The sequence below is a fragment of the Diorhabda carinulata genome, chromosome 1 (assembly GCF_026250575.1).
Source record: "Diorhabda carinulata isolate Delta chromosome 1, icDioCari1.1, whole genome shotgun sequence".
Classification (NCBI taxonomy): domain Eukaryota; kingdom Metazoa; phylum Arthropoda; class Insecta; order Coleoptera; family Chrysomelidae; genus Diorhabda; species Diorhabda carinulata.
Window position 1 is genome coordinate 14,914,371 of NC_079460.1, and position 21,189 is coordinate 14,935,559.

The window sequence follows — 21,189 nt, forward strand, 5'->3', positions numbered from 1 at the left end:
CTGCAGTGAAAATAGATTTATTTACTTTGAGCTAGTTTTCGTTTGTTGTTAATATTTGCATTATAAACTATCCCGTAATTTATTCCATTACAGCAAAATTTACGATTTTAACTCCCTTTGCTGTTTTGTATAATTGGATTTTAAAATCTGCAGGATACCGAAACAGTTGTTGGTCCCTCAATATTAAATTTATTGTGTTTTGAAAATCAATGTCAGTCAAGACAAGATAAACAACTAGTTTCAAAGTATTTAAAGGACAATTATACCATTTCAATATTAAATACCACTGATATTTATTATCGGTTAAATGAATGAGCTTCATATTCTTTCATATAGATTTTTATATAACCATCAATACTACAAGCCTGTAGACCGCCAAATCGAAACCACCCTCTATTTAATTCGTTTTTATTTTATTTCAAAAGATCTTCAAGTTTGGACCGTAAATTGAGCAAACGCGATTGCCGACAGAAACAATTCTTTGGTTAAATTGTCGAATCGGGTCTCTGGGGACTCACAATGGACAAAGCCACTGGAGGTTTGATAAATCCAAATGGAAGATGGAAAGACCAACAAAAAGAAAGGTGTTTAATCGGTCAACAGGAAACGCATACAGAAAACGTGTCTTTCATAGAATATATATTGTATTTATAAATCAATAATTGATGGTAATTGATGAAAGAGTATTGTTACATATTGGTGTTCAATTTATTTATTATAACAAAAATCAAATTTCATAAGTTTCTAATGTTTATTTTGATGTATTATGATCTGAAATTCACTTGGTAACTTTTCTTAGCCCCCTCTTCTCACCTGCCGTATGCCATGTTATATTCAATGCATAGTTTCATAATATTCTAGGACGTTCTTTAGAAATGTGACAGAATATTCTTTAGCCACGCAGTCACATAGGCAAATGCCAAGACACAGGAGAAAGAAAAATCTATCAGTATCATGGAAAAACATTTTCCAGTTATTTTATTAATTTTTCATTTTCTATAATAGAAATTGATTGTGTGATTGTGATTTTCACTGAACTATAGTTGTTAACAGCTTAAGGTGGATGATTGTTAATAGCTATGCTACATAGTACTAAATAAGGATTTATGTAAGAAAACTTGTGATAGGGTTGGCACTATTTACATTCATACTACTAGCCCAGTTTTTCCACCTTTTTTAAAACCTTGTCTTCATATTCTTACACGTATTTTTCCTATTACACACGATATTTAAGCAACATCTTTGAGATTCAGTGATCTTTATTATCTGACTGATCTCAAACGCTGTGCTAGAACTATCATATAATACCTATATCCTCCTTCAGAAATGATTCTACATATTGAAATAATATCGAAACTATGAGCTAATTATTGTTTTAAAATATATCCTAATCCGATTCTGTTAATGGCGGCTTTCTTTACAATCAATCCTTATAGTTTTTTAGGCTTTATGTGGGGTGACCGTGATGCGATTATATTGAGAATAGCTCCTCGTGAGGGAACGGTGCTAAAATAAAATGAAAACATGTGAAATTGTGCTGAATTCGTTGATATGACTCTATTCGCCAGTTTGGAGTCCCTTGTGACTATTTCAATCGCTTGTTCATTTCCGCAAAACCACATGAATCAAAGCTTTTCAAAATTTCTATTTCATCGCAATTACTAATCGCGAATGAATACACACATTTTTTAAAAGAAAGATAAATTTTGACGTTTCGACTTTTCTTTAAGTCTTTGTCAAAATATGATGTTGACACTGACAATTTGCAAATTGCTATAGAAAAATAATTTCTTCTATTTTCACATAAGAAATTAACTTCGGCCTAGTATCGCTCCTATTATAAACAAACATAGTATAAATAAATAGTTTTTAGCAGAATACACATGTCTAATGACATTTAATAACAAATAAGAAATCAATATTATTTTTATTTACTACCCACTCAACACGTCTGAGGAGCATCCAGCAACGAAAACAAAATTAACGTGAACTTTCGGAAAATTGCTTGAAGTTGGTCCATGCTACTTGAACCAACCATCATTTCGCTCCTGAGGGAGTAGCTGCCCCTCCGTACAACGATTATTAGGTTATCCATCAGAACGAGCCTTCTATAGTCTAGGCGTCGCCGACGCCTTTACACCACGACCTATTGCTCTCACCAATGGCGTCGTTGTTTTATCATTAATTTTGTAGAGAAACAAAAATTTGTGTTAGAAATTTAAAATTTGTTTAATACGCTCTCTCTCTCTCATGGTATTGCAGATTTTCTGCGTTTGTAAATGTTTGTAATTTGATACACTTGGATTGACTTTTCATGAGATTGATCATTTTTGTAGTTCTGATAATAATAAAAAAACTAGGCTTTTTTAGCATCCACTCCAAATTCCAGAATTTCGTGATAAGAAAAATTTATTACTCTATTCAAATAAAGTTTACTTTATAAGAAGTTTCAACCCGTCCGATACAATGAACATGACATAAAAAAAATTATTACTTCCATACTAATTCTTGCAAAATCACTTATTTCGAATAATTCAGACGAAATGGTTTGATGTATTGAATTTGTACAAGAATATATTTTAAAAGAAAATTGGAAGAAACGTGCATATTTTATTCACAAAAAAGATACATTACTTTCAGTAGACATTAATAGAGGCGAAAAATTGAAAGAGACGAAACGATACATAAAATAGAAAAGGAGAGAAATATTTTTGTATAATACAGGGATAAATAGAACAAATTGGCAAGATATAATGATGAAAAATGCTCTTCGTATATATATTTATAAAAGGTTTGTCAACTGGCTTGAAATTTACAAATAGTAAAAGCAGCCATTTAATTGGGATCAGAAAAAAATTTGTTATTGATATAGAATTTTCAAATTCTACGAGAGACTATCACTAAGAAATGACTGTTAATAAGGCATGTTTTTCGGAGTGAGAAACGGCGAAAATGCTCATATTCGTTGGACAAAATGTATATTAGAGGAAACGTCTCACTACTAAGTTTGTTCGGTAAAAGTTCAGAAAAATGTTTCTCCGTTGTGCATAGAACGATCCATTACACGTATAAAACTACATACACCAACAGGTACTATGAAAAGACTCAAACGTTGCAAAGTGAAACACCCGACACAAAAAAATCCAACAATCCACGAAATAAAAATTACAATATTTGAAAACTCTCACTTAATATATTCAGTATAATTGATACTATCGGTTGTAGTGATAATTAATGTCGTTTTTACAATGTTTTACAATAAAACAAAACAATTTAATCAAAATTGTCTCATGCCTAATGCTCAGATAGCATCTTTAGCCCTCTTCTGTCAAATGTTTGTGCCCTAATTATTGGATTGTTTTCTAAGAAGAAAATCGTGCATAAATGAAATAAATTATAATAGGATGAATTGATTTAAGTGAATATACAGGATGCAGGAGAGCTTCCCATCCTAATTGGTGCAGTTTTTTTTTTAGGTGAAGAATGTCCTTTTTTATGCAAGTCAGGTTTTAGCGTGGGCTATAATACACCGGTTTTGTCCAAACATATCGATCGTTTTTTCCGATCAATATAGAGCACCTATTTCCATCTTTGGTAATATGTTGCTCTATTTTCAAATAATTCATGTTGAACCCGCTTAACAAATTTTTGGACATCACTAAATGATCGCAATTGATTGCAATTAGCTTTTTGCAAAAGTTGAAGCAGTTATAGTTTTTTAAATAGCTACTGTTAATACAAGCAAAACCTTTATTCAACAATTTCTCCAAAAGTACCAAGTTACAAGACTCCGCCAGTAGACATGTTCCACAATATTCCTTTCTTTATTTGATAATAATGTTAAGTGGCGAATACATGCCTTATTTTGTTATATTATTCTAAAAAAAGACATCAAACCTCTCCGAATATGAATCAAATAGCTACACACAATTGAATCATACGAATATGTTTCAATTTAATTATTGATTTTAAAAAAGTAACAAAAAAATGCCAAAAAATACTTCAATGGATTACCATGTTTGCGTTCATAATGACATAGCAACGTGAATATGAACTAGTACATCTTTTGATCTACGAATAGGTTTAGGGAATATCTCTTTTTCAAGAATCTATAGGCTTTAGAACTGGTTATTGTATAGTTCCAATTTCTCCGCCGAGGAATTTTTAATTTATTGAAGCTCGTACTGGACGATATCCATTTGAATAAGTATTTTGGAGCTAACAACTCAATATAGTTGCTAATATTTGGACAAATTAGCGTATTAGTTAATAATCGATTAATGTTGATTATTTTGATATTGACTTCTAACCGATTAAATTTGTGCAATTCAAATGGTAAACATGAAATAACCAAATAAATCAACTATCAAAATTCGCGTGCCAGATAAATTCGTTTCCATTTTATATTTTTGTTATTTCGAAAGAAAGACTGGAGTACCAAGTTTTGAGATATAATATAAGCAATAAGTATTTCCCCTTATCGCCACCGCTGAGGCTGCTTTGTACCTGACGACACCTTTTTTAAAAAGACATGTTCCCTAGGGAGGGCCAACTTCGACCCTTCATATCAAATTCTTCTTTCTTCTGGAATTCTAGTAGTAAGGGCATACAGTTGGTGTGAATTTACTGTGAAATGGATAAACTTACATATATATTCAGGATATTTTATGAAATCTTAGACTAATATTTTGTGACCAACAATTATTATATTCCAGAATAATCATTTTCAGTGATCAAATTATTAGGAAATCAGAATAATCAAAACTCATTTATTTTGAGCAATGAAATGAAAATTAGATGAATTGTGTATGTATATAACCTAATACGTATATTTTTTTTTAATAAAGGCTAGAACAAAAATTGTCTGTGAGCCTATAGAGTTAGAATAGTTTGAAGTTGCAACCACTGCAAAATCATTTTTCAAATATTTTTGTAGCTAAAATTCATTAATATTGATTAATACCCCATGAGATTGAGTTTGTTGTCAATAAACATTAAAATTTTCCAATTAATATAACCGTATACTTACGACTAGATCTTACAAAAATCAGGTAAGATTACTACCTATTTCCTCGATGATCAGATTCGATAATAAAAGTTATTTTGCTCTTGACGTATATACGTTCAATTTCCTAACGGTTTTCCTTCCTCTATATCGGTCCGAATGGCCTTCCACAGTCCCTGAGGACTTACAATCATTAGCACGACACGGTCCCACGTACCGAGAACCATAAAGCCAGTTACTCGTGGCTGCCAGTCAGCACTCTGGTGAATGGTCCTCTTTTACCGACATTGACATCATCATCAACAACGGAATCCTTTTTGGTTGTTGAATTTATTTTTTTCTACTTCTTGATGGAATACATTCCAGACAATGTCGGATTTTTCAAGGTTTATATGTTACTCGTAAAATTCCCGACATTGTGGTGGGTTTACGCTATACAGAGTTTCATGAATTCCTATAGATTTTTGTCAGTGGAAATAACAATATTACGGACATATATCGGTGTGCCAGTAAAGTCAAATGTTTGCTAGATAATTAATTATCAATTGAATTAATTAACAAATTTTGAAAACATATCTATATTAGTTACAATTTCACACAAACATCTTGAAAGTAATAATAAAATTTTGCTACAAAAAACAAATCCATTTTTAATAAAAAATACTTCGTTACCACTAGTAGTAAACTAAACGCGAAATAGACCCTTCAAAATAAATAAATATCTTCATTTCTTATTTCTTAGACCATTTGATATATTAATGCATCTAAATGTTCTTGATGTTTTTTTTATAATTTTTAAAAGAAAGATAAATTTTGACGTTTCGACTTTTCTTTAAGTCTTTATCTTTATGAAAAACAAAAGACAACAAAACAATATCAAACCTGAGAATATAATTAAAACCAAAGAGTTCATAAATAAAAATAATAATAAAGTGATGAAATTATTAAGCGATAAGATAAGAAAAAAATTAAACAAGACCCTACGAATTCTTATCAAAAACAATATAATGATCTGATCCGATCTTGGGAAGAACAACGCAAAAAAATTGAAAAATAATTCACAATGTCTTAGCCCCTAAAATATATGGTTTACCAAAGCTCCACAAACCTGACATTCACCTTCGACCGATTGTTTCAAGTATTCAAACTCCTCTCATACCATTATCTAATTATTTGAAAAATATTTTGAAAAAAATTTTGTATCAAAACAAATACTATATCATAGACACATGGGATTTCAAAGAAAAAATTAGAAGTATCAAAATTTTTTTTATATATACAAATATTCCTATCGCCATTGTGAAAAGTATATTAATGAAAAAATGGGACAAAATTAAAGAATATGCAGCAATACCTCAAAATGAATTTATAAAAGCTATAGAACATACAACAACGTATTTCAAATATGAAAATGAAATATACAAACAAATTGATGGTTGTGCTGTGGGAGCTTCCATTTCAAGTGTTATAGCACAATTGGTAATGGAAGATCTTGAGGAAACGGTTCTAACCAAACTTGATATAAATATTACATTCTTTTTCCTATATGTAGATGATTGCATTACTGCTGTACCAAAGAATCAAATTGAAAACATAAGTAAAAAATTCAATTCTTATCATGAAAAACTTCACAATCGAAATCGAAGAAAATAATAAAATCAATTTTCTTGATGTTTCATTATATAAAAAAATTAATAATAACATGAAAACAGAATGGTATACGAAACCAACTTGGTCCTCAAGATAATTAATCTTCAATTATTAGTGTCATTCTGTCACAAAAAGTGACATAGATGTCATAATAAGTTTTGCTGATAGATCTATCCAACTCTCAGAAGCAAAAACTGCATTGAAAGAAAATAATTATCCGGAAAAAATGATAAATAACATATTCAAGAAAAAAAATAAACAGATACTCCAATCAATTTAAAAACAAAACAGAAACAATTATCGAATTATTTCAATAAATATTATATTAGTTTAAGTCATAGAGGTCATAATACATCATCCAAATATTTCACTAAATTAAAATCTAAAACACCAAAAAACCAAAGAAATAATATTATATATCAAGTGCCTTGTACTAATTGTGACGCTGTCTACAAAGGGCAGACATCTCAGTGCTTAGAAAATAGACTAAGGGGACATCAATACTATAAAAAAATAGAACTGCATTAACGAACCATGAAATATCAAAAAAACATAAATTCAATTAAAAAGATTCAAAAATTCTTGACACGGAATCTAATACACGAAAAAGAGAATTTTTAGAAATGCTTCACATTCATAAGAACGAAAAAGCTATAAATGTAAAAAAAGATCTAAATAATTTAAGTAAAATTTATAACTCTATTTTGTAAATTTTAATGAATTTAATATATTTAAGATGTGGAAACGAAGGAAAAATTAATTTTTCTTATTGGAACAAAGTTCCAAGATGATTTTATCCTTATTTTGATATTCATGATGAAGGTGATCTATAAATCAATATAAATAAGCAAAATGTCAGTGCAATCATATTTTGATAAAGACTTAAAGGAAAGTCGAAATTTATATTTCTTTAAAAAAACTAATTTTAAAACAGAAGAGACTTAAAATCAGGAACATTTAGATGCATTAATAAATAAATATCGACTAATGATACTGATGGAAAGTTTGTGAGTATAGAATTTATTGTTTCTAGTGATTCCATAATGATTAAATTCATTTGAATACATATGTAGTTTTATCGAGATCTCTACGGAATAAATCTTTGGATGTAGACGTTTCTTTCAGATATTCACCCACCAAGCATTATTACATTCTAATGGTCCACAGAAGTGAATGCATGCATCGAGCGCACGGTGCGTCGAGCGGTAGGTATCTTCATCCCTATATTTAGCTTGAAATGTTTATTACCGTAAATAGAAGAAGAAAAATTATAAAAGAGTTAATTACAGAGTAACAAAGAGTTAATACTTTCTCATCAATGCTATTATAGTCATAATCAAACAAATTATGGCGGGGATTTTATATCATACTCTTAACTAGGTAAACTCGACATACTCTACAGGTAGCTGTGGGGATCTTTAGCTGCACGGATAATTCGTAGAAATTGGTATTAAAATCATCTGGTTTTGTGAGAAATATGAAGGGATGTTTTATGTTTAATATTTTATTCAAGGTTTAGCATATATATTATACCTATTAACATCCTTGCATCTTCGATATAATGATTTTTCTTTTTAAATAAATTAGATGGACACCGTTACCGAATTGAACGTAAAACTGAAGAGTTTATTTACTGGAGTTGTGTTCAGGAAAGAAGTAAGTGTAAAGGTTCAGTGAAAATAACTGCAGTCAAATACGATGCGCGATGTACTACAAGCAACGCTTCATCAGTGTATTCCAGATGTAGCTGAAGTTAAAGTTTGTAAAACAAAGTATATTTGTGAAAAAAGAATTATAGAGGAGTTATCAATACCGGTTAGAACAATATTTAGAGAAGAATTCGAAAAATTGCTTGACCGTGGCTACGAAATGCTGGCAGAAATTCCTAAATGTAATAATATGAAAAGTTTTTTTTGTGATGAACGAAGAAAAGCTTTGGGAACGCCACAAAATCCGTGTTTTAATTCAAAAATTACATTTACAGACAAAAGATTGAAATTTTCTGATGGATCAAGTTTCCTCCTCTCTGATTTTGCAATGGAAAACGTTGTTTGATTTTTGGTGGCACCTACAGCAGAAAATTATTAAAATCTGGTAAATTGTTTGTCGTTGATGGTACATTCAAGAGTTGTTCCAAATAATTTAATCAGCTTTATACCATTCATGCGGATGTTTCTAGCTTCGAAAAAGTCACCAATGTTTTAGCCGTGGCTTATGCACTGTTAGAGAACAAGAAAAAGCAGAGCTATGTAGAGCTGTTTCTGCAATTAAAAAATTATGATTGGTCGCCAGAATAACATTTAATGGATTTTGAAATGGCTGCAATAGAAGCTCTAAAGGAAGTATTTTTGCCAATAACTTGTGAAATTTGTTAATTATATATTATTTACATATGTAATAGGCTAACTATGAACATAGAAATTGATGATTTCCAACCTTACAAATTTTTTCTCTTAAAACATGTAAGAGCAATACCCTCGAAAATATCAACGGAACAACGAAAGTTGATGTTTTATCACAGTTATTCTCATGGATAACGTATCGTATATCAAATATTTCAAGCTTAACAATATATTGATTGATTCTGGACTGTGGTAAGAGCAATGTGATACCCTTATGAGGCTACCTCTATAGCATATTTAACCCGTTAGATTTATTGTAATTAAACGTAAAATCAGCGTTATTAAAATGTAATCAAATTCTAAAAGAAGGTTGGCATGTAATTTTATTCTTTGGCCATCTTATTATTATACAAACATTATCCAATTTACACTAATCTGACGTGATGTTTGCTTAAAAGCAGACTTTGACATTTAAAGGTCTCGAATTTATTTTTTCATTCAATTTATTTCTGATTTTTAGTGTTATTCCACTTACAATATCTTGTTTTGATTTGTGTAAAAAATTGATTTTCGTATATTTAGGAGTTTTGCTTTGGAGGTTCAGTTTTATGAAAAACCATCGATTGGTGTAAGGTGAAATGGAAATCGTATGTTTGTATTCTTATTTCATTATTAGGATGATATAAAAAGATACTTTTAGCCTATTTTGAAGAACAAATTAATGGAGGAAAAGTCTTTAATATTATGAATTATTACTCAATGCTACAAAATATGTTGATATTGAATGAATGTTGATATAGATAGATTTAGTCATTCGAACGAAAACGTTGAAAAAATAAAAATTGAATTGAATTGATTGAAGATAATTTTTGGAAGATGTGGAAAATAGGAATATTCTCTAGAGAAAGTATCAATGAAAATAAGTATAAGTAGAAAGCAAGAGAGACAAAATTTTTATACACAATACGAATTCCATTCTTACGTATACTATTAATTTGACAAATTGCATTTAAACAGAACTTAATTTTTAACGTAATTTTTTTTTCTAACAAACTTTTTCATAGTATAGCTACCCAATTTTTTTTATTATAGATATCAGTAGTCAAATGGAATCATTTTTTTTAATTCACAGTTATGACACTAAAATTGAAATCCATACCAATGGTGATGTTACTTGGAAATATAAAAAGATTTATTTACATATCTTATAGCTGGCTAAATTTATATATTTCAGCTATAAATATTTAAATAGATGATACATAAATTAAACTATAGAAATGTCACATTTTGTGTGATATTCATTGATCAATATTAGATATATTACTGTAGGATATTTTCCAGTAGAGACGAGTTAAATGTCAATTTCATATGGAAATGAACAATTAATTATGAAAAGTACGGAGATTCTATGTACGAAAATAAGACGTATATAAAATATATATACATATAAAGTTCTCAATTTTTTATTTATTAGACCTCTTGTGATATGTTTCAAAATATTCTTGATTTTAGGTCTCTTCTATTTCAAAATTAGTTTTTTTTGATAATTTTTTAAAAGAAAGACAAATTTTGACGTTTCGACTTTATCTTTATCAAAATATGATAACTTCATAATGAATATCAAAATAAGAATAAAATTCAACCAGAATTTTGAAAAATTAATTTTTCCTTAGTCCTTACATTTCAAATATATAACAGTAATCAATGAAATTATTTGTAGTTTTATTAGAATTTATACAATAGAGCTATAAGTTTTACTTAAATTATTTAGGTCTTTTTTATCATTTATAGCTTTTTCGTTCTTATGAAAGTGAATCATTTCTAAAAATTCTCTTTTTCGTGTATTAGATTCCGTTTCAAGAATTTTTGAATCTTCATAATAGAATTTAAATTTTTTTCATTTTTCATGGTTCGTTAATGCAGTTCTATTTTTATATCGTATTGATGACCTCTTAGTCTATTTTCTAAATACTGAGATATTTGCCCTATGTATATAATAAAACAAAATACCTATTCACTCTTAGTATTTCGAAATGTTGGGTTGCCGTTCTTCAAAGGACAAAACAACTACTTTCCTTCTTTTCCCCCAATCGATGGTTATCTCTAGTTTTATCTCTTTTGAGGAACGGCATGCCAAAATTTCGATTCGTGAAATTCGAAATAATAGGTGTAAATAGATATAATATTTTTTAATTACTGAGTGTGCTTCATATAACATCTAAGTGTTCTTGATTTTAGGTTTCTTCTGTTGTAAAACAGTTTTTTAACAATTTTCTAGAGACAGATATAAATTGACGATTCGACTTATTTAAGTCTTTATCATATTTCAATAGCAGTGATTGTGTTAGTGTCAGCGGTGTTCTCAATGGTAAGCATATTATTTTTATTTTTATCATTTTTTGCTTCAGCTATTCATTTTCTCAGTTATATTTTTTTGTTTCAGCTTTTCATTTCCTCCGTTGTATTTTTTTTGTTTCAGCTTTTCGTTTCTTCGGTGAGTAGGCGGATTGGGGCCTTGGAAAAATGGGTAATTCGTTGCGAAATAGAAATCTGTTTCAACCATAATTTTTTTTCAGTTTTTATGTCTCAAAAATAAGTAAACGGTATCTCAATTGAATTTTTGTAGTTATATTGGAATTTATAAGCTAGAACAATATATTTTAATTAAATTGTTTAGATCTTTTTTATAATTGACAGTTGATTCTTATCTTTCAAAAATTATTTTAAAAAAATTAGAGAAATTTATATGTATGTATATATATATGAAACGTTATTATTATGGGACCAAAGCACCAAAGTCATAAAATTTTAAAATCATTACATTTAAAAAACAAAAACAAGAAAATCTATAAACTTCATATTTATGTATATTGTATATATTTGTTTTCCGACGTAATGATATCAAAATTTTATGTATTTTACTGCAATTCTCATTCAAATAATTTTGTCGAACATATAGTTATTCTTGATTCACATATTGAAAAAGTACATTTTGGTGTTAGATTGCCATCATGCAATCAATGATGATATCCAAAATTGGTCCATATGAATTTGGGCGAGGATGGTGATGAGTAAAAACGATTTAGTCTTGTAAAAAACACGATCAAGAGCAAGACTAGAGTCCTATTCACACATCCATCCAAGGATATTATGCATGAAAATTTTGTTATTACATTTTTCGTGAGAATGAAACATATTCGAATTATTTATTCGTTCGCCTAATGTTTAGACAATACCTACATGGTTATTATCGAATTATATCACAATTTTTTTCTATTTTTCAGTCGTTTCCAGTTTTTTGCAATAGTTTTAAGATAGAATGGTTTATGCATTGAATGAATGAAGGAAGAATACATGGTACGGTTCAAAATTATTACTATTTTCTTGACATGTCAAGAGAAGTTCGCAACCATGAGAAATTTGCGACAACTGTAGCATTGCAAATCATACTAATTTAAAAAACTTGCACATTCCATACCTTTTGGGTGTAAAAATGTGTGGAGGGTGACATCTGACATTCTTAGCAATGAATTTTTTAAAACTAGGAAAGTTCAATTCCAGAAGTGAATGTAGTTAACACCTAGATTTCACTGATTTAAATGATGGAATTAGGACGACATATAACAATGTCTGAATACGCAAGAAAAATACCACACACGAGCCAATCAAACAAAACAGAGCTACGGTACAACAAAGCATAAGAAGATAAAGAACGATTTTTCCAAATTAACATTAAAATTAATATTTTTTGCGTTACTTCCATGTCCTTAATTACTGTTGTTTTTACTATTTCCTTTTCTGACATATTTTGATAAGGCTCAATTATTTATAGACCACAGAAGCAAATCGATAAAAACAAGCCAAAGACATAGACAACCCCATATCAGTAATGGAATATTAAATGCGACCTTGTGCTCACGATGCATGGAAAGTGTGTCCCCCAAACGACATTTCTATGCCAAGGACAGACGTTTAGGGATGAAAACCGAAGCGCTCCGGCCCTACAGGAATTAAAAGTGAGAGAAAAGTATCATTATTCCAATTAGTTTGACAGAAATGAAGTCGGACAGAAATTGGGATGGCAATTGAACTGGAAGTGTTGTAAATGACTCACGATGTATAAACATTTAAAGCTTTTTTCTGAAATTGCCTATTAAAAAGGGTGAATCTATTTACTCGTGTAGGTCTATTATGTCTGAAGGATTTACTCATTTATTAAAGTAAGTATTAAGTAGGAATGCGATTTTAACACCTAGAATTTGAAAGTATATAAATATTTGCCAGTTTAACATCACTATCATCAACTCTAAATGGAATTTTTCTATACAAAAATACTAGAAACGCACAAACTTAAAGATAATGTTGTAAAAAATGTAGAAGTTATGACGTTTTGTCCTTATGCTTTCTAATAATCTTGACAGTATCAGACCACTTTGACGTGCTAGAAATATAGATTATATACCTTATTATTTACTATGTCTAATTCAAGAGCTGAATTCAATTTTGGTGATGTAACATCATCCAAGGTGACTGTATATTGTTGATACACTGATTTCTAGCGTGACCGGATGGAATGTACTTAAGAAGTTCGTTTTATACTGGTCCTTGTGCCAGAAAATATCGTGGACACACAAAAAATCGAATTTATGAGCTATTCGCCTTTGAATTGTTAATTGGTACGCACGGATTGTTTTTGTTACCACCAATCAGGTTAAGGCCTTCAATAATCATCTTCTCACTGGACAATGTGCCTTCATATTTAAAAATATAGAAAAGATAACGAATAGGAACAATACAAATTCATACCTAAGCTCTCTGTTTACCTTCAGTAGTATTGTGAATTTTGAAGAATATTAGATTACCCAATACCTAAATGGAAATCTAAAACAAATACTAATTAAAATTGAAAGTGTCACTAAATTTCCAAGTAATGGACTACTAAAGTTTGGGTAATTTTCTACAACTAAAGTTGATCATAGATCAATTTTTTTTCTTATATTTCATTACCTTACCTAAATATTCAAATAATTTTATTATCATTTCAATAGTGGGTACATTTTAATGAGAGATATGTTCTTTATAACGTATTTATTGTATTCCTACTTGTTTGAATTCTAATTTCCAATTTTTCAATTTCAAAATATAACTTAAGGAAATAAAATAAAATTACCTTTTCAAAAGTTAATGACCATAAAGGAGTTTCTGTTCTGGGCACTTGAAAATAATTATGACATTGTTACTTTAGTAGTAAAAATAAATATAGTAACTATACTTTACCTTATTGTTTATATGACATTCAATTTAAAATATATAATGTTTAATAGAAACATTCATAAAATCTCACCGTACCAATAAGCCGATCTGCAATGCCCATGATATAAAAAATATCTAGGTAGTGAAATTAATGCAACAGTATTTTTGAGATTTTCAATTTCGAAACTAATGGACTTTCTGATCCATTCATTGACGTATTATTACTATATTGAGCAATGTTGTTTGTTATATGAGTAATATTTTCTGCAGTGAGTTTTGAGAAAAATTAAAATCATGATCATCTCATCTCCAGAGGTTCAATTAAATTAATATTTTCCTTAGAGAAATAATATAAACGAGTTGAGAGTATCCCACTTCTTTTACTTTACGACTGAATAACAAATGCCAATTTCCATTCCAAAATAATTTTTAGATGTCGAAAACTCTGAAAATACAGACTTTATGTAACAATGATGTTCACTTTGTTTGGTCTACTTACAGTGAATACTTTTGCAGCGTAAGTATTGATTATTTTGAAAATTGACATGGAAAAGATATGAGATACTCTGTTTCAATTGGTGTCGAGTGGAAACATAGAAATAAAGGTCATAAAGAAACAACAAAAAACGCGCAGGAGAATCAAAAAGCAAAAAAAAGCGATAAAAATATATAAAGCAGAGATAATAAGTTGACATGCCCTGGTTCGAGGAGAGGAGTCTGTTTGTAGGAAACACACAGATCCGCTGGTACGAACCAGGAGTGTGTGAAGGCTGGATTCAGGTTGACTCCTAATCCTAAAGAAGGCTGATGTCTCTGGAAGCTAGATGATACTGCATAGTCCATGGCGACGGCTTGATACGGCAACATGTCTTCCGCAGTCACAATATATAAAACAATCACAGATACACAAAAACGTGTACGTTACGTACGTGTCCGCGCGACACTCGTTCACGTGTAGGTCAAATTCACTGTTAGTCTCGTCAGGCACTAGTGACTAATAAGTGGTGAATAACGAGAAAAGAGGTTTGAGTAGGCGTATGCGGGCGTCCTGTCTACAACGTGGTTGGCCGGGGTTTACGCAACTCACGTCAGCGCACCTTAGTCGCGGCATGCCATTCGCTCGACAACCCGCCCCAAGATATTGTTCTCGGACGGCATCAACAAGTAGCCAATACACCGAGGACGTTAACATTAATGTAAACTTGGCCGTCCTGGAACAATCTATGAATTATCGTATACAGGACGTCGACTTTAGGAAGTCGAGTATCACAGGATTGATGACGGGAGTGTTGTTCGATCAAGGAAGTGAGCTAGGCAATGCATCTTGAATATTTATTCAATATTACCACTGCCTGAATCGTTGTTTCTGTTTTGACTCGTCTAATTCCAAAAATAATCAATGTTTTAAATCATTATCCTCGCCTAGAATTGATTATACCCGAAATATACACGAAGAAAAATTAACATCCAGATCACGATATTATTATTCTTAATACCTAATCGAAATTTTTGGACGTTCAAATCATTAAAGACCTGAAAATATTTGTGAAAATGTAACTTCAGGCGTATGATGTCTTACATCAAAATCAAAACACTTCTCCGTGAGTTTTGACTTCTGACGTCCGCTTTAGGCACAAGACAATCACAATTTAGTAGAACAGGTAGGTACAACCTTTCACAACGTAGTGATATCTAGTTAGGCTTCACATCGTGGGGACCACGCCATGTGTCCTCGCATTTGAAAATACATAATACACACATTTTTATCCTTCTCCTCCAACAATAATAATTCGACCCTGTGAATTCCAAGCTGTCGTCTTTTGGAAATTCCAAGTTATTCTTTCTTATATAACATTCTTAATGTCCTCATATGCAATTATAACTAAATTCTTTCCGATATATGTACCTAGTACAAGTTTTGGATGAAACGGAGCTACGTTGCTTCTAAAGATTCGGCAACTTAGCGAGAATCGTGACTTAGTTTAAATTTATGTTTTTTATATATTTTTGTGTACCTATATTGTTTTCTTGGCATATATATATATATATATATATATATATATATATATATATATATATATATATAAGTTTAAGTAGTTATTAAACTTTAATTATTGTACTACTTCTTCACCATATCCTCTAGCCTAAGACTAGTATCCATAGCATTCGAAGGATTATTCGTCAATGTCACATCAATAAGTCATACTTGCTATCATTCATAATATATAAAAGCAATGCTGTAATCAGCACCCCAGGAAAACAGCTCGCAGAAAAATCTTAGTAGTAAGAGTTATGAATGCAAGAAACCTATAATTTTTGAAGTCTGGAAATGGTTATAAATTATTATAAAATGATAAATTTCAGAAAGCAAAAAAAATCATAGTCTTTTTCAATAGTTTTAAGTTTGAAAAAAGTGTACCGTCAATGTTTCCAATCGGGATAAGATAACGCAACTAAAAGTATTTTTCCAAAAGGTTGGATCAGTGAAATAGAACATGGTAGATCGAAGTTTTCACAAGAAGGTGGGATAAATAATATGAGATAAGTTTTCTATAGGTTTGAGCAAATTCAAATTGAAGAAGCAACGTCTCTGTTCGGTTTTTTCCCTTCCAGGCATTATTTATTGTTAATTATTGTTCCTAGAGTTGATAATGTAGCATAATTCTTTATGGAAATCTTAACAATTTTTTATCTAATCCTTAGTGAAAACAGTAGTGTATAATATTTACCAGAATGATCTCGGTAGAAAGCTATGGTTTTCCAAAATTGATGAAATTGAATAATATGCGCTTGTATATGGACATAGACTAATATCTATCCGATGTACAGCATATCAAAAATCTATGAGCAGTCATAGAAAACAAGGTTGTTACATATATCTTCTGAAATTATATCTTATATATCTTTATTCTCCTTTATTTATTCAGTTTTGAGTTAATCATGTTCTTAGAAAGTTAGTTTCGAAGTATTTTGAAAAAAAACATGTAGATTTTTTAATTAGCATCGATAACTTCAAAATTACTGGAAAACTAATTAATAAAAACAACGTTGGGTATGAGTTCGGCTCTAATTATAGCTACACAACGTGCTTTGAAATTAGCTCCGAGAAATTTGTACATACTACAATAAAATATCACACATTACCTATTATACAAAAAAAGCATACAAAACTATTAATATAGTGAATGATACCGAGTAAGACTAAGACTAGTAAAATTGTGAAAAAATTCAACGTATTCTCATTCATTCAATAAAAATTCAAACCGTTATAGTTCCATTCACTAGCCTTATCAGTTGAATCTGTTAAATGAATGCTAACGGAATATGCAAATAGAAAATATTATAACTAATGACAACATCAATAATCAGTCACATTCATCTCAACATATGCAGCTGTAACTGAACACTGATCTTTAACTCAACACACAACTATACCTCAACAACAAGTTTTATCTCAACTTTCACCTTCATCTCAACCTTCCTAGTATAAAGGACCTAGCAAACCTATACAGCCTACTACACCCACTTACCCTTACTACAAGCCATTGTTTTTAGTTCTCTAAGAAATGTAAACGTAGAAGAATATCGCATGGCTATTTGCTCCGCAATAAGACCGACACACATATAATTTACATCTAGAATCTCAAACAATCGGATATGTATTTACCTCTCAAGTAAGGATATCGTAGATGATTTTATCCATAAACATGAAGGGCGCATACAGATCAATAACGTAGATAAACAAGCACGCAGACTTATCACACCAAGCGAAATACTACTTTTATCTAATGTATGAACTACCACTCCACATGACGTATTACAAAAGGAGCTTAAACACATAGAATTTGAAATGTCTTCGGCAAATTTCCTTCTAAATAATAGGCACCATCAACCACGATTAAAAACATATACATATTCAGTTTCAGGAGTATATACACCACCCCCACACCTATATCAGATTTCATTCTGGTGAATTTTGGTGATACCATATATTGTATTTTTGTTGCTGTAGATAATTTGTATTACTATTTCAAACAGCATGGACAGTTATCTAACGTAAGTACCTACCTCAGACATGTCAACTCAAGCACCAGATGTCAGTTCTCCATCAAACCAAAAAGCTACAACCAGCCAACCTTCTACAAATTTAATAAATATTCAAAGCTCTGAGGCATCATTCTCAATTACCAGCACGATTACAACAACCAGTTCTCAAGTCCCTATTAGAACAAATAAAACAATGTTTCTACAGAAACAGGAACAACGCGGCAAAAGCTAGCGGACGCGTATGGAGGGTATGTAAACTCCTCATACAAAGCACGCAATATAATACTAAATACAAATTTAGAAGCTGTGGTCATTTCTTTTATCGCAAGTTCTCTTCTAGCATGAATTTTATTGGGTGATTTCAATTCCAACAATCCTATTTGAGGAGCAACAGGCTTCAATCCTGAAGGTAGAATAAAGGAAAATATCCTAGATGCATATAATCTGAATATTATAAACGATGGTAAACCTAGAAGAGCTAAGATTCCCTAGAACACTTACTCAGCAATCGATTTATGAATATGTCATCCAACTATCTCACCACCTTTCTTTCAAGATACAAGGCATATTTTTTAAGTAAGTACCGTTTTGCGATTCCGCCACCACAAACCCAAGGTCGGCGTTCCTCACCTACAGCTCTTGTTTACGCACTGACGCCATTACAGTCTGATTCTTCATTGTGTACGTTGTTTACTGAGTTTTAAGATGCCTCCGACAATCGTGTGTCCCGCCGATTGTGAAGTACGGGCTGTTATACGATTTCTTAGTGCTAAAGGCGTGAAACTGATCGATATTCATCGTGAGATCTGTAAAGTTTACGGACAAAACATTATAAGTGGTGGAATGGTCAGGAAATGGGTGAGAGCATTTAAAGATGGTCGCACAAATGTGCATGACCAAAGATCTCATTAAATCTATTCAATGGGAAACTCTAGATCATCCTCCCTACAGCCCTGATTTGGCACCCAGCGACTACCATTTGTACCTGCACTTGAAGAAACACCTGGACGGTCAGCGCCTTCAAGACGATAACGAAGTCAAAACAGTTGTGATACAGTGGTTAAAAAGTCAGGCGGCAAAATTTTATGAGGAGGGTATTCAAAAACTGGTGCCACGTTATGACAAGTGCCTCAATATTCACGGAAATTATGTAGACAAGTAGATTAAGGTACAGGCTTTCATTTAAAAATTAAATTATTGTGATATCTTTGCACTTCTTTTTTTATTTCTAAAACGGTACCTACTTAAAAAATATGCCTCGTACTATCTATTACTTCTACGAAAGCGATCATTGTCCTATCAAAATCTATCCTATCTCGATCATTGTCCTATCTACGCATAAAACACCACATCAAATCAAATATTTCGTTTCACCAAAGTTCATCAATTCAACAAAAAAAACATCGTCTATTTTATTCACAACAATTATTACTGATGCAGCAGAAACATATATAGAAAAATCGAAAACACTCAAAAAAATATACCATTACCGTGGTTGTAACAATGAGTATGATAAAGCCATTGAATAATACAAAACCTTTTTAATAAACTGTAACGAAATAAATCAGATGGAAATCTAGCAGATTATGAGAGGAAAAGAGCCCTAGCCAGCTACATCACAAAACATCTCGTGAAAAACGTTCACATCATCACATCTTTAATACTGTGTAGCAAAATTTATGAAAAATTTCAGGAAATACCAAAATTTCATATAACGAGATATGTTCGAATTATTTGCCACATATTTGGAGCAAAATTATAGCAACTAACAACTACACTCAAGAATTTATTGAGGTTGAAACTGCTAATAAAAGACTACTAAAAGAATAAAAGAATACTTAGAATAGAAAGTTTACTAATATATTATATTATGATTACCATGATAAGAACATACTAAATATCCCATTAACGACCTGAATTTCTCCATTGGCACAACCAAAATTCTACTCCAGAACCTGATAACATTCCATTAATCTTTTTTCAAAAACTTCCATATGTTGCCAAATCATACTTTCCACAAATATACAGCCTAATCCATACTCATACGAAAACCAAACTACAGAAGAACTAAAACAACTTAGTGCCGACCAATATCTTTTACTTACGTACTTACGAGTAGCAAAGTGATAGAAAAGATCATAAACAAAAGACTTTTATGAATTAGAATCCGAAGTCCATCAATTTTTTGGTAGGCAAGATAGCCTTGCAGTCTTTATTGATATCACAAAAGCCTAGGACACAACTTGGCGCCATACCATGATCAAAAATTTTCATTCTTGGAACATCATAGGAAACATACTAAAATTCATACAAAATATATTAAATCATCGGTATTTTCGTATCCGTGCCAATAAAACCACTTGAGCCAATAAACAACAAACTAACGGAACTCCTCAAGGATGTGTTATGCGTGCATTTTATTTTATAGAAAACACAATCATACAGCCCCAGAACTAAAACTTAATTACAATCGCTTAAACTATGTCGATAACATCAGATTTCTTGGAATGATTTTTGACAAAAACTGGAAGCAGCACATACTGCATTTTAAGAAATCATACCAAAGCGGTATGAAAGCAATTAGAAGCAAATTCTGCGAATCTGACTATACTTGTTTAATGCACTTATATAAAGTATATATTCGCTCAAGATTACTAGTATATCCAATTGCCAAAAAAACTAACTGGAACCAACTAGAAATCATTCAAAAAACAGCACTGGGAAAAGCAAAAAAACACTGACGTTCCATATGCAATATTTATCAGCACAAAATATGCAAGTCTACTCGAACGCAATACACAAACGCTACAAAACTCCCCATTTGACAAATACTAAAAGAGATCCGCCATTTTGTGTGAGAGTCAGTCAAATTTTTTCAGAACTTCAAATCGA

General features: G+C 30.9%; 1 protein-coding gene across 2 annotated transcripts in view; it reads right to left on the reverse strand.

Annotated features, from left to right (window-relative positions):
* Positions 1-15,239, reverse strand: part of LOC130898085 (protein trachealess) — a 67,801-nt gene extending 52,562 nt beyond the window's left edge. The window contains exon 1 of one of the 2 annotated variants that reach the window (XM_057807136.1): positions 14,948-15,228. In XM_057807136.1, the coding sequence (XP_057663119.1) occupies positions 14,948-15,117 (170 nt within the window). In that variant the 5' untranslated portion in view covers positions 15,118-15,228. Of the gene's footprint in view, positions 1-14,947 lie in introns of both variants that reach the window. The other variant, XM_057807140.1, reaches the window with a different exon arrangement.
* Positions 15,240-21,189: the final 5,950 nt, after the last annotated feature.